This window comes from Rhinolophus sinicus, linkage group LG10 (genome assembly GCF_036562045.2).
Source record: "Rhinolophus sinicus isolate RSC01 linkage group LG10, ASM3656204v1, whole genome shotgun sequence".
NCBI classification, from domain to species: Eukaryota; Metazoa; Chordata; class Mammalia; order Chiroptera; family Rhinolophidae; genus Rhinolophus; species Rhinolophus sinicus.
The window spans coordinates 75,627,436-75,642,016 of record NC_133759.1 but is presented as its reverse complement, the minus strand read 5'-3'; the positions used below and the strand labels follow the sequence as shown (position 1 = coordinate 75,642,016).

General features: G+C 54.3%; 1 protein-coding gene across 1 annotated transcript; it reads left to right on the top strand.

Moving 5' to 3' along the window:
* The first annotated feature begins 340 nt into the window (after positions 1 to 340).
* Positions 341 to 7,510, top strand: IRF1 (interferon regulatory factor 1). The gene is made up of 10 exons (XM_074313487.1): positions 341 to 580; positions 1,592 to 1,683; positions 2,923 to 3,022; positions 3,800 to 3,976; positions 4,102 to 4,151; positions 4,252 to 4,384; positions 4,569 to 4,691; positions 5,180 to 5,229; positions 6,070 to 6,211; positions 6,533 to 7,510. The coding sequence occupies exons 2-10, from the start codon at positions 1,597 to 1,599 to the stop codon at positions 6,655 to 6,657; spliced, it is 987 nt and encodes a 328-aa protein (XP_074169588.1). The 5' UTR covers positions 341 to 580; positions 1,592 to 1,596; the 3' UTR covers positions 6,658 to 7,510.
* Positions 7,511 to 14,581: the final 7,071 nt, after the last annotated feature.

Here is a 14,581-nt window from a genome sequence, read left to right as displayed (position 1 = left end):
AGAGGAGGGTGAGATGGCCACAGGAGCTAGCAGGATGGGAGAATGCGGAGCGGGGAGTAACTGCAGGCCAGGGGCTTTCGGCTTTCCAGGACAGCCTTTCTCAGTGGCGAGCTGGGGTGGGGGTGGAGTGGGAGCTAGCGGGGCGGGCCCGCGGTCGCCCCGGGGCGGCGGCGCCGGGCCGGGGGTGGGGGAGGTGGGGAAGAGCTGCCGCCCTGTACTTCCCCTTCGCCGCTAGCTCTACAACAGCCTGATTTCCCCGAAATGATGGGGCGGTGCTGGCCAATAGGCGCCCTCGCGGCTCTTTAGGAGGCGGGGCCACGCCTGGGCTGGGGGAATCCCGCTAAGTGTTTAGATCGCTGGCCGGAGCCGCTGCCCCGGCAGAGCGCGCCACTCCTTCGTCGAGGTAGGACGTGCGCCGGAGCAGAGGCCGAGCAGAGCCCAGCCAAGCCCAGCCAAGGTCAGCCGTGCCCAGCGGCCCCGCGACCCGGGCATCCTCTTCCTTCTCCCCGCTCTCACCCGGAATCGCGCGCGCCGCGCCAGGACCCTCGGGCACAACCGCTGGTTCGCGCCTGCTGCAGAGGTGAGCCCGCCTTCGCCGCGGGGGGTACCAGTGGCGTCGAACAAAGGCCTGCGGGGCACGAGGAAGTGGGGGCCGAAAACCCTAGGCGGGAGAGTCGTGGGAGCACGGCGTTGCCTGGGCCCCCGCGCGGGCTCCGGAGGGCGCTGGAGGAACGGCGAGCTGCAGCGCGGGGAGGGCGGGCCGCGGCGTGAACCGCCCACTGGCGGAGGTTGCAGGCGCCCGGCCGCTTTCTCAGATCTGTGTGCGTGAAGCCACCCGGGGCCTCTGGCTGGCGGGGTATGTTGGTTGCGCGCATCCATAGGCGGTGCGGAGGACTCGAGTGTAGGTCCGCGCGTGGGCACCCGGTGCTCCTCGCGGCGGTCCCAGCTCCGCTTCCAGGCCCCGGGTTTCAGGCTGTCTATGCAGGTGGCAGGGACTGGGGCTTGTTGCCCTGAGTGGCTGGAGGAACTGCTGGAGCTGCGGGAGGAGGCGCCACAGGTGTTCCATCCGAACGCCCGAGCCAGGCCGGAAGGGTTAGCGTCCCAGCCTCCGCACTGTGGCTGTCAGGGTGGCGTAGGGTAGATGGGGGTTGGGGCAGAGTGACTCCTTGCCCATTAGGGAAGGTGCACAGCTCGGGACAACAACTAAATAGGGAAATTTCTTGGAATTAAGCAAAAGACACCCCTCCTTTCCCAAAGGATTTGAATTTGGGGAGAAAAGTTCTGGTATTAAGATATCTGTGTATTATGTCTCATTTTCCTGCACATAAATCCTGCAGCCATCACTTACCTGCATGTCTCCTCCCAAGACTGTCTAGGAGGAGATGAGGGAAGGGGCAGAAGTGTTTTTGCCCAAGATTCTGAAAAGATTTGAAGGGCAGTTTTATTCCAGTGAAAACCTCCCCGCGATTGTAGTACCTGGTACTTGGCTGAGGGCCAGGGAGGGTACCTGAATGACATGGGGTGGGGCAGGGTAGTGCCCAGGGTCTGCTCAACAAACTCCAAACAGGAGCCTTCTGTCTTCTCTTTACAGCCAACATGCCCATCACTCGGATGCGCATGAGACCCTGGCTAGAGATGCAGATTAATTCCAACCAAATCCCAGGGCTGATCTGGATTAATAAAGTGAGTGTAACTCTGGGTTTTTCTGCCACATTTTAACCCATGTTCTTTGGGGGACCAAAGCCTCAGATGCAACTCAAAAAGGGAAGTGATAGGGAGGAGGCAGATGTGTTTCCCAGTGGGTCCTGCATGCAGGGAGTGTGCAAGGCCCAGCCCTGGGCCCCACTTGCCCATCATTTGCCTTCCTCCCTTCACAAAGTATGGGCAGGGCACCCACCTGAGGTCACTGACAGTTTCCAGCAGCTAGACTGTCCCAGCATCTGCAGAGGTGGAGTTCTGGTATCTCCTGAGACAGACCCCTACAAACACATATGGCATCCTGCAGGGCTCCAGTCAAGACAGATAGGAGGCAGAAAAGTGGGCACTGCTGGCAGGAAGGTGGCTGGCTCAGCAGGGGACCCAAGAATTAACTTTGTACCAGTGTCCCAGGCCCAAGAAGCTCCTTGCTGGTGCATGAAGGGCAACACAGGCCCTGCTAATTAGTAATAACAGTATTCATAATAATAGCTACTGCTTACTGTGCACTCCCCACAAGTGAGTGTGGCACCATGCTAAGTATGTTACTTACATTGTGTCATTTAATTCTCAAAATAGCTCTGTGAGGTAGAGCCTATTAATATCTCCATTTTCAGATAAGGAAACTGAGGCACTGAGAGGTAGACAATGACTTTGATTCCAAGATTTAAACTGAGCAGTCTGACTCAGAAATCTGTACTGTGAACCATCAGTAATGAGAACAGTGAGGCCTTAGTCTTTATATTTGTCAGTGTGTTTTCTTATTTCACAGAAAATGGTGAGGGACAAAGAGGTACAGTGACAGTGCCAGGGTCACACAGGTAGTCAGCATCCGAGTCTGGCCCAGGGCTCCTTCAGGTGTATGGCCAGGACCTCCTGTGTCCTGAGCAGCCTCCTCCAATGGACAGAGTTCTCATTTCCATGTTGGTACTGACAAGCCAGAGAAGCATCCCAGGGTGCACTGTATGGGTTCCAGCACATCTGTGACAGGCAGAGGGGGGGGTCTTTGCTGAGCTGATGGTGCCACAGCTTATTTGAACCCCTTCTGAGCCATCCAGAGCTATACAGTAGCCTATTTAAGCCAGGATGGGTCAACCCTAGCCAGCTGTCAGGGTGAAAAGAGGAAGTGAGCCTTTTCCCAGACCTGGGGGGCTGGGCAGATTTAGGCCAAAAGCCTGTGGTCTCTGAGCTGACACAGCCTTGTGTGCATGTATTTGTGCTGTTCAGGAGGAGATGATCTTCCAGATTCCATGGAAGCACGCTGCCAAGCATGGCTGGGACATCAACAAGGATGCCTGCCTGTTCCGGAGCTGGGCCATTCACACAGGTGTGTGACTGCAGCCCAGGAGGAGCCAGGGAGGGGACATGGGGAGGCACTTCTGGTAACACGGAGGTTTGTCCCTGGCGTCTCTGAGCAACTTGAGATGGTGTACAGAATTCAAGGGTGGGCAGGGGCAGACCTGTATTTCTGGGGAGAGGAGCCATCCTTTCAGCAAGTTCTCAAAGGAATTTGTGAAGCAGAAACCTTAGGAAGTGTGGCTTCAGGGAGTTTGGCTAGATTGAAGTTCTTCCTAGCAAAAGCAGCTGTGAGCCAGGACACTAAAAGAGACCCAGGCCTGCCTTTTTCTTCATGTTGACCAAAGTCCTTGTCCCAAGACCCATCTGGTTGGTGGCCTCCTTTTATCCTTGAGGGATGGGGCTCTTGGCCCATCTCAGACCAGTCAACCCACCTATCAGTAACTGCTCTTTGATGCCTACTTTGTGTTTGGAAATATCAGATAAGCCCCAGACCCTACCCTCTGGCTGCTGCTAGGCCAAGCAGGGACACCGGGCATGGTCCGGGACAAAGAGCACCTCGAGTGCTTCCGCCCAGGCCCTTCAGTGAGGCCTGCTGGACAGATGCATTTGAGTCAAGCCTGGGCATTGAGAGGGCCCAGGGCTTGTAGAATGTCACCCAGGAGGAATACCTGCTGGTTTGAGCGGTGAGGATCTCTGGCAGCACGAGAGCTTAGAAATACTTTTGCCTTCCTCCTCCCAGGCCAGGGGGCCGCTGAGGATCCCCACCTATGGCCCTGACGATCCTCTTCACTCTCCTGCCCATTAGGCCGATACAAAGCAGGGGAAAAGGAGCCAGATCCCAAGACATGGAAGGCCAACTTCCGCTGTGCCATGAACTCCTTGCCGGACATCGAGGAGGTTAAGGACCAAAGCAGAAACAAAGGCAGCTCAGCTGTGCGGGTGTATCGGATGCTCCCACCCCTCACCAAGAACCAGAGGAAAGGTATCCACGGGCTCTGGGTCCTCAGGAAACCCTCAGAGAGGGAGTGAGGGAGGGGGCGGGGAAGGGGGAGGCCAACTGGGGCCGGCATGCCTGTGCCAAGGCTTGACAGCCTGTCTGCCCCACAGAGAGGAAGTCCAAGTCCAGCCGAGACACTAAGAGCAAGGCCAAGAGGAAGGTGAGTATAGTCCTAAGCAGCCGGCCTTTGGTCACCTGTGTTAGGTGGGCAGGGGAAGAAGTGCCACCAGTCAAGCCTAACCTTCTTGCTCCCTCTGCAGTCATGTGGGGACTCCAGCCCCGATACCTTCTCCGATGGCCTCAGCAGCTCCACCCTGCCTGACGACCACAGCAGCTACACAGCTCAGGGCTACATGGGGCAGGACATGGATGTTGAACGGGCCCTTACTCCAGGTGAGGTGGGCCGGGCCTGGCAGCGGCTACCCAGGTCGGGGGGATGGCTCTTGCTCTTGGGTCTAGGAGGCAGTGTGCTTTCGGGTGGTGGCCAGTTGGAGCTGGCTGCAGGTTGGCGGGTGCTGGGTGTCTTGCACACTAAGAAAGCAGCCCGCTCTGACCTGTGGTTTCTGCTGTCCTGAAGCACTGTCACCGTGTGCCGTCAGTAGCACTCTTCCCGACTGGCACATCCCAGTGGAAATCGTGCCGGATAGCACCAGTGACCTGTACAATTTCCAGGTGTCGCCCATGCCCTCCACCTCTGAAGGTTTGTGCTTCTGGAGTCTGGCCTGCTTGCCTGACTGTTTGGATCCTGGGAGGCTTTTCCTAAGGGAGAAAGATGCTCAGAATTCCCATCTGGTGTTGAGCTGACTGTGGCGGGCTGGAGAGTAGAGGAAGGAGGCAGGGGCTGCATTTTGGTCTAAGGTTGCTGGTTCTCCCAGCTCCTCTGCAGCCCAGTCTCCAAGGGTGAGGAAGGAAGCAAGGGGGTGGGAAGAGGTGTGGCTTCAGGGCTTGGGAGGCTGAGTCACCAGGACCGTGTCCTGTTCTGGAATCTCCATGGCAGGCAGCTGTCCACTGGGAAGCGTGCGTGTGTGTGTGTGTGTGTGTGTGTGTGTGTGTGTGTGTGTGGACAGGGGGACCTGAGGGGGCTGGCACTGTAGGATGAGCCTGGCTGACTGCCAATAAGTGTGGAGGGGAAGGGGTACCTGCTCAGTGAACCTGGGGCCAAACCTCTCTGTTCTTCCCCATCCACAGCCACAACAGATGAAGATGAGGAAGGAAAATTACCTGAGGACATCATGAAGGTAAAGCTCCTTCCTCCCTGGGCACTCTTGTGAAGTGGCTGCTGCTCAGGGAGGAGAGAAAGAACCCAGTGAGAGCTTCCAAATCGAAGGGTAGGCAGCTACTGCTGTGACCTGGCTGCTGGCATAGTCCTCCAAGTGCCACATCTATGTGGCTGGGGACCACGCCCTCCTTGGCTGGTGGGAAAGACACTAGAAGTGAGGACAGGAGGGAGGCCTGGTTTCCACCATACTGTCCTAAAACAGGCCTTGGGGCCTCAGAGAGCTCTGAGTCAGCCACCAGCAGGACCATGTCCCTGGCCCGCGTCCTCCGCCCCAACATGCCCCAGCCCTGCTAGTCTGGGAAATGCACATCAGGTTTCAATAATCAGCCTTTGGGATCTGTAATATGGTAGGGTGTTTTTTTTTGTTTGTTTTTTTTGTTTTTGTTTTTAAGCAAGTTATCCTCCAGGGTTTTGTTTTTCGGCTTTAGTTTTAAAAGTGAATACAAAAAATGTTTTGCAGTAGTATGCATGAGCATGAGACATGGACATAGTTCCTTATCTCTAGCTTTCCTGGTCATCTTTTCTGGACTTATTTTGCTAACTCTTGCTTTAAGCTGCACTGCCAGTGTGTCCTTACCCAGTTGAGAGGGAAGTCTTGGAGATTTGGTGCCAGGGTATGGCTCTGAGAATATGGGTCCAGGACAGACCCTTATGTCCCAGGCCCCTGTCCTAAGTGCACTCATCTGCATCCATCAGAGAATGTGAAAATGGCTAAGAGTAGGATCCTGGCTAGGAAGCTTTGGCTCATTGAAGGCAGGGCCACAGGGTGAGTGATGGCTTCTTGCTCCTCTGTCCCCAGCTCTTGGAACAGGAGCAGTCGGAGTGGCAGCCAACAAGTGTGGATGGGAAGGGATACCTGCTCAATGAACCTGGGACCCAACCCACTTCTGTCTATGGAGACTTCAGCTGCAAGGAGGAGTCAGAAGTTGACAGCCTTGGGGGTAAGAGGCCCCTAGATCCTTGTGGTTTCTCAGAAAAGGGAGAACCATGGAGTGGAGAGGGGGGCGGGGGGGGGGGTTTGGGGGCAGGGCCAGGGAGCAGCAGAAAGAGAGGTAAAGCATCCTTGTTCAACCCATCTGGGTACAGACAGCTTGTAAATTGGCTGCTGCTCCCACACCTTCAAGTTTGCCTAAAGCTGAGGTAGTTGCTGCCGTGGGATGGAAAGCAGAGGCTGCTGTGTCTGGCCTTCCGGGAGGGGGTGGGAGGGAGAACACACCAGCTCCCACCTGCCATCCTCACATAACCTTCTTCACATCTTCTAGGGGATATCGGGCTGAGCCTACACCGTGTCTTCACAGATCTGAAGAACATGGACACCAGCTGGCTGGACAGTCTGCTGCCCCCAGTCAGGCTGCCCTCCATCCAAGCCATTCCTTGTGCCCCGTAGCTGGGCCCCTGGCTTCCTTTTGCTCTCCTAGGCGAGCAGGATCTGGCATCATGGTGGTTGTGATACAGAGAAGCAGGACTCCTGTGGGCCCCTTGACATGCAAAGTGTGACCCCACTGCTGAGTGGGGATGGGGCTGCCCTCCTTGGGACAGTGGCTTTTCAGTGCCTGGCAGGCCAGAGTCTGGGCTCCTCCTGTGGGGTAAAGCCAGCCCTGCCTCCTGGGAAGACGGGCTTCTGAGATTGGTGTCAGGTGGAGATCTCAGACAGGAGTCACTCTTCCAGCTTTGCCCTCTGAGCCCAACTGCCTGGAGGGGGCCTCGTCACTGAGCTGGCCTGAGGGGACAGATCAGTGACCTCAGAGAAGCACAGCACCAACCCCAGGGCTGGCTCTGCACTAAGACAATTGCACTAAATGAATCTATTCCCAAAGAACTGCCTCCCTTCCCAGCTGAGCCCTGGGACTGTCCCAAAGCCAGTGAAATGTGAAGGAAAAATGGGGTCCTGGGGATCGTGCTCCCTCAGCCTCAGGAGCTCTGCCCTGTTCCCTGCTCGGGCTAAGGGGCATGGGAAAAACATGGCACTTTTTCTTGTGGGTCTTGCCACGTTGTTAATCAGAGGTATACACTAAGTTTCCCATGAGCCTTTGCATTTATTTATACAGTGCCTTGCCCTGCGCCCACCTGTCCCTTCAGGCAGGCCCCGGCAGCCCTCAGCAGGCCCAGGGAGGGAAGTGTGAGTGCCCTGGTGTGACTTTCAAAATTGGAAAAGCCACCTAACGACTAAGTCATATATGACCAAATATGTACATGTGTGTAAATATGTACATTTACCTTTTTATAAAAAGTTAATTGTTCTAAGGGGTGTGGCCTTTTATTTAGAGGTAAATTGTAGATGATTTTACTCTCTGTAGAACTCATTCTTGGCATCCTGGTGAGCCGTGATGTGTGCCTATTGCAAAATCCTTTCAGTTACGTTCACAGAGAAAATGGCAGGAGGAGGGGCCGATCATGGCACAGGGACATGCTCATGTAAATATGGTCACGAGCCCTTGGCTTGGTAGCCAGGACAATGAGTTGAATTTGGGCTGCTGGGGTCTAGAGAGTATTAGGCTTTGAGTTCTTCTCAGGAATGTGTCCTGCTGAACTCGAATGCAAGTGTACTCAGGTGCCACGCCAGAAAGCTGACCATTGGCCAGCACAGTCCAGACAATCAGAACAGATACCAGCTCAAAAGAGGCCTGAGGCCTGCTGTACCAGACATTACTGGCTGTCCAATTTCCGCGGTCACGGGAACGTTTTCTCTGCTCTCCAGTAGAGTAGGCGGTCACATGTGCTAACTGAGTACGGTAAATGTGGCCGAGGAGGAACTGAGATTTACATTTAATTAGTTAAAATTTAAATAATCACATGACCAGTGTGTACCACATTGGACGATACAGGTAAATACTAGATTGGGGGCAGATCTAAGGGGGAGGGACTGGGTGGCTAGAGAACACTGGGGACAGGGGCTTGGGCCTATTTACCTGCCAGTTCAAGAGTATTTTACTATTTTGACAGCCAACAATAATTATTGGTGCTGAATACCAGCCCTGCACTGCACAGTGAAACAGGTCCATGCGTGAGTGTGTTAGGAAAACCTTGGGTGACCTTACATGAAGCAGGTTTCCCTCCATATCTTTTCCGGGTTCTGGCTGGGCTAATGCACACAGGATCTCTGTAATGGGCTACATTTGATCAGAAGAGGTTTCTGAAAACCACAGGTTGGGAACCACTGACAGATGGCAAAGCCCCCTTCAGATAATGCCCAGATCACAGGAATGTCTGAGGGCGAGAGGTATGGGTATGGGCTTTTCTCATCTACCTCCCCAGTATCTGGCCCTGGGGCATAAACAGTACCTAGCTGTAGGCAGGCTGGCCAAGGGAAGCCAGCTGGCATCACTGTCTAGGGAATGAGGCCACGGCAGTAAGGAGGTTGCTCAGGAAAACCAAGCCCTGTGGACACATCTTCCATACTTAGTCCCAGAAACCACCTGGACTGTGATCCCCTCTCTAGACCCAGCCCTCAGGAAGGAGTGTGGGCCCTTGGTAGAGAAGGGAAGGCTCAGTGAGGAAATGATTAGAAAACTGGAAAATGGGCAAAGGTCTGTCTGATATTCTCTGCCAAGCTCAAATATTGTTCTCTGATCTTGGACATGCTGTGTGAGTGGCAGGTGGCTCCTGCTGGGCGGGGGGACATTCTGCATGTGGATACCTGGAGAGACCCCAATCTCAAGCCCTGCCTATCAGAAGACCCACCTGGATTTTTTCAAGAATATCTCACCTAGAGGCAGAGGGATGGAGACCTTTCCCAGCTCCTCCAGGGCCCAGCCCTTAGAAGAATCAGATCGGGGTGACTAGCCTCCTGGGGCTTGTACTTGGGGGCTTGGCAAGGTTTTCTAGTGGGTGGCTTTTCTAGATAAGGATGGCTGGGGTTGGTATGAAGCCAGGTAGAGGGGACTGAGGAGGGATGAGAGGAAAGGGACATAACCCAGAGCAAACAGGGACTGCTTCTGACTTCACTACTTTCCTCTTGTCCTTCAACCTAATTCCTGACAGAGAGTAGGCAGTGATGTTGAAGTCCCAGGTAGCTGTGAAAATCTCTCAAGTTCTAATACACAAAGTTCATCACTTGTAAGTTACCAAGAAAGGAGAGGAATTTCAACCATCGGCTCCCAATCTTCAGGGCCAAGATGGAGTCCCGAGCTCCTCCAGCTCTTAGTCCAGGAGTCCTAAACAATTGGGACCAACTCCTTGGAATGTCCTGTACCCCCTGCCCATCACAAGGGAGCTGGGTCCTAGGGACCAGGCGTGGAAGAGTAGCGAGGGCTAGAGCCAGACCTACCATACCCCACCATGGACCTCAGCCCATGCCTGACAGGAGAAACAGGGAAGTCCAACCACTCCCCTAAGGGTGATGGCAGTTGACACTAACTCATTAGCTATAAAAAGTGCCTGAAATGGAGCAACATCAGTATTACCAGAGTTAAATTTGGGCATTGTTATTTAAAGTCATTCTAAAGACCTGCCAACGCTTTTGTGGGTCATTCCAAGTGTTTCAATCTAAGCCTAAATTGTGGAAGCTCTTGGCTAACGGAGCCAGGAGGTCATTGAAAGATCTGTTTTGTTGGGATTGTGATGACATCATTGCCATCAAGAACCACTTGCCAATGGGGTAAACTGGCAAAGTGGGGCTTAGCCACACCAGCTAGAACTTCTGCCAAGTCTATAGCTGTTCAAAGGCATTTCTGGTTAGTCAAAGTGTTTCTTTACTTACTCCAAAGGTGTCACTTTAATTGTGCTGGTTTATTTATTCAGCTCACAGTGATAGGAAGAAAGTTAGAGGCTAATATGCTAGCTGCCCACACAGAGGCTCATGGCGGCAGATCTTTAAAGAAGATAGATGCAAACCATCCCTTCTTGGTATATCAGTTTTCAACATCTCTCAGTACGCTGTGTGTGAGATAAGAGCTTTCTCAGATCTCTCTCAGGTCTCAGGTGAAGACTGCCAAAGACAGAACTGAGGTCCTAGAGAAAGCCAAGAGCCTTGTTGAGGGGGAGTTCTTTCCTCGGGGAGGGATGCCCCTGGCTGGTGGGGTTGGTCATGCCCAGGTTGCCATTCCCTGGAACCATGTGGTCTCCTTTCATGCTGCACAGATCCAAAAACCCTTGTATTAACGGGGTACGGGTTTCCTCAGGAGCCCTTTGGTCTCTGCCAGATGTAATGCCCTTTCTTAACTTGGGCATGACTGACCCTCCATTATGAGGGTGCCTGAAATTCACCGGATCTTTGCACTAACCTTTCCCCACTGTGCTAGTGGTCACAGGGGCCAGAGTCCTGGTGAGGGAGAATGAGGAGCTGGTAGATTCCCTTTCCCAGGAGTGGAAGTACAGGGCAGAGTGAGACTTGTCTTTGTCAGCCAGGGCTCCCTGGTGAGGCCAGGTCTAAGGCAGCCACCTGGTTTTCCTAGGTCCAGGCAGCTCCCAGGAGAACCATTTCTGCTGATTTTCTGGGGCTATGGAGGTGTAGGAGAAGCTCCCACTTCTGCAGGTGAGGTGGGCTAGAGAGTCTATGCTAAAAGTTTCATTTCAATCGGGAAGATACTGGAGGCAATGAAGCAAGGACACGGGGCTGAGTGCAAGAGGAGAGGCAGACGTCCAGCCCACCATCCCTTTCCAGCTCCACGAGCTCAGAAATGGGCAGAACTGGAACGGACCTCAAAGTCTGGCAGCACAGTCCTTGACATGCACCAGGCACTGTGCCAAGCACCCCATATGTACCATGACACTGGTACTCACCGCAGCCCCTTGTTCACAGACCAGGAAACCGAAGCTCAACTGGCATAAGGCGCTTGCCTAAGATGACTCAGCTCATCAGTATGGAGCCTGGATTCCAACCCACATCTGTCTGTTTCCAGAACCCAGACTGGTTCTGCAATATCAGGCTGCCTGCAGAGGAGGAAACTGAGTCCTGGGGAGGAAGTTCGGGAGAGCTTGCTCAGGGCAGGACACCAGTACCTCACACCAAGAAAGTACTTGGGGATACTGAGGGAAGGCAGCAAAAGCTGCAGCTTCTCTGGACACTGTACAGGACCCCGCCTCTGCCTTTAGCTCTCGTGACACCCCTCCTCCCAGGCAACATGGCTCTGGTGCTACAGGCCCCATGGCCCCCCTGGGGTGGGGTTTGGCTTGGTTCTCAAGGGGAGGGATGCCCCACCTATGCCCTGGAGGCCACCTGCAGTCTCCAGGGGGCGGGACACAGACCATCTGTAACTTGGCCTCAGTGCCGGGGGCACCTCAGCCGCACAAGTCTGTTTGTGAACCCACTAAGCCTTATCTCAGCTCTAGGGATCAAAGAGGACTTTTCAGCCACGTCCGTCAGCAACGTGACCAGAGAGCTCTTGTTCTACTCTAAACCAGACCCTTTGTTGGGTCCTGGGGTCCTCAGGGGTCTGTACTCTGGTGACTGTATGAACCAGGACCACTTGGGGGTTCATCCTAACTCTCAGCAACGTGGCTGTGGTCACCCTGTGGTTGTCGGGAGTCTAATCCCAGCTTCTTGGTCCCTGAGAAAACTCAGCACCCCTGGCAGCTGTCTGGTGGCTGCCCTCCATCAGGGGGGGTGCTCAGACTCACTTGTCAGCTTCCTTGGGGAAGGCCCTTCCACACCCTTGAGACACAGCTGAGAGGCAGCATGGGTGAGGCCCTCACTTCTGTTTCTGGCCAAATGCCTTGCATTGGGCTGGGTCCCCTTCTCCGTTTCTGCCCTCTGATTTTCCTTAAAAGCCAGGTGTCCAGTTCTGCTACCACTTCTCCCTCATACTCTCAGTCCGGAACTTGCCCAGAAGTAGGGCAGGAGCAGTGAGCTCTTCCATAGAAGTTAAAACTACTCAGCCACACGTTTGCTCAGAGAGGGGAAGGGATATGCCGGGATCTTAGTTCAGGAGTTAAGTCAGTGGTCCGGAGCCACAGGAGTCCCAGGGTTGAGGGCACGGTGTGCCAGGCTTCTCTGAGAAAGCTGGCTTCATGGAACGAGGGAATTATGTGGACACAGAGGTAGTGTTTGGAGATCTGGGGTGAACCGGGAGAGTCATTAGGCCAGAAGAGCTATTACTTTTCTAAAACTAAGAACAAGTCAAGAAGTCCTGTCACGTTGGCCACAGCAGGCAGATGGTGGACTGGGTGGGGGCGGCTGACCTTGGCTGTGAGAGGTGAAGGGTGGCACCCTCTGCTGGGGATGCCTCTGCAATCTCCCCTCCCAATGTTCCTTCTGGCTTGCCAGGATGGGAGAAGAGCTGAATGGCAGGATGTGAGAGCCATGGTGAGGGCTGGGCTTGTAGTGGTGGGAGTCTGGCATTCCCACATGGGCGGGGGTGGGAGTGAAGGTGGGACAGAGGACTGAAGGCGTGTATAACTTTGCAAGATTCAGAACAACCACGTGACTATTCATCACCACCCTTCTGTCATGACCTGTCAAGCAGCCAGAGATCTCGGCTCATCGGCTCCCACTTAGGGGACCTGCCTCAGGTCACTGGGGAGAACTCCATTTGTGGTCTCCGGCTATACTGAGACACGTGCAGTGTGGGTCTGGGGCCCTCCCACACAGGCAGAATCTAACCATCCAGGGTCTACCCCCTTCCTGTGTGCTACTGCCCAAGGGGACTGTGGGGTACCCAATCTCTCTAACCAGTCTGGAAGGTCCCCAGGGGCAGACAGCTTCATATTCTCGCAGTGTTCAGGCAGGGCCTGCACTTGAAAGCATCTCCTGCAAAATCTGAGTCAGCAAACCCTGTAGCTCTGCCCACTGTCCACCTGGCTTCTCCAAGTCCTTCCCTGGGGGTCAAGCCAGGCTGGACTGGGGGCTGCAGGGGAGCAGGCTGAGAGGCAGGGGGGGCACAGAGTGAGTGGTACCTAGCTCTGCAGTAGACCCTCGGGCAGAACAGGCCATGACCAACAATTAGCCGGGGCCAAAAACCCCAGAACAAGGGCCACTGAGCCCCACAGCTTACAGCACACCCTGTCCGTATCCCTCGGCAAGACTGCTGGAGACGGAAGGCGAAGTCATTAATGACTTTCTTTTATTAACAATGTACACAAGTAAAAGGAACATAGTTTAATTGCACAGAGTAAGAAATACAGATGAATAAATAGAAACATTCATTAAAGCCACCAGCAGTACACCACCCAGAAGTAATCAGGCTGTTACATTTTTAGAGACATGAGTGCAAATCCAATTTTTCACTGCCTTGTACAGATATCTAGGAGCTCTGTCCCATGCAGACATAAGTGTGGTCTTCACAAGCGATGCTTCTGCAGGGAACATGGTAAGCGGAAGTCTCTACTTCGCTGGCTCTGGCTTGGGGTGCTTCCTCAGCCCCCAGGTTTCTCTGCGCCCAGATTCTGTACAGAGGTTGGCATCCCGGAGTCCAAAGGGCCAGCTGTCCAGACCACAGAGGTAATCTAGAATAGATTAGGAGGTGCAAAGGGCCTTGCTCACTTTAGGATTAAAGCGTCTCCTGGGATGTGGGATTTTCAGTCCTAAAACTGAAAGTTCTGGACAGACTGGGGCAAGTTGGTCAACCTACTTGGAGGGCCCAAGCCCTTGTCTAGCTCCCTTCTCTCTTGCTGCCCATAGGTCCTCCTGCCTGGCCTTAGATCCCCAACGCCCTCACCAAGCGACCTGGGAGAAAGGGCATGAGTAGGGCAGACAGTCAGTCATCACCTGAGGAAGGGGCCAGGTGAACTCTGGCTATCCAGGGCAGCCAGGCATGCAGAGGTGGAGGGGCTCAGGACTTGGCTGCCTGCCCCTCAAGCATTGGAGTGACCCTTAGACCTCCATGTCTGAGTCCTCAGAGGCTAGGCTCTCGCCCCAGTCCTTGGAAAGTACAGGGTCTGGGTGGGAAATGCTCAGGGTCCAGGTGAGAAATGCTCAGTCCCCAGGGCCTCCTAGAGCCCTGGTGCATCCAGCTTTATATCCCCCTCCTCTGTATCCACACCCACTGGCTCTTGCTTCCTAGCTCCTCTCTACCTAAAACTGGGAGCAGAGGATGGGAGAAGAGGAGGCCAGGACAGGTTGAGCTGAGTGAGAAGCTGGCAGGTGGGAGGGGACCTGGGCAGAAAGGATCTCTCTGACAGTGGCTGCCATATCCTGATTGTGGTCTGGCCCGGCCCCCTGTCTATGCCTGAGGATGGGTCCCTTGGAGAACGCAGTGAATTTTTTGGATGGGTCCAGTGTAATCGCAAGGTCCCTCATATGGAGAAGAAGGAGGCAGAAGAATCAGAATCATAGAGAAGGCATTGAGTGAAAGGCTTGACCACCCTTAACTTGCTGGCTTTGAAAGTGCAGGAAGGGGCCGTAAAGCAAGGCGTGCAGGTGGCCTCTAAAAGCT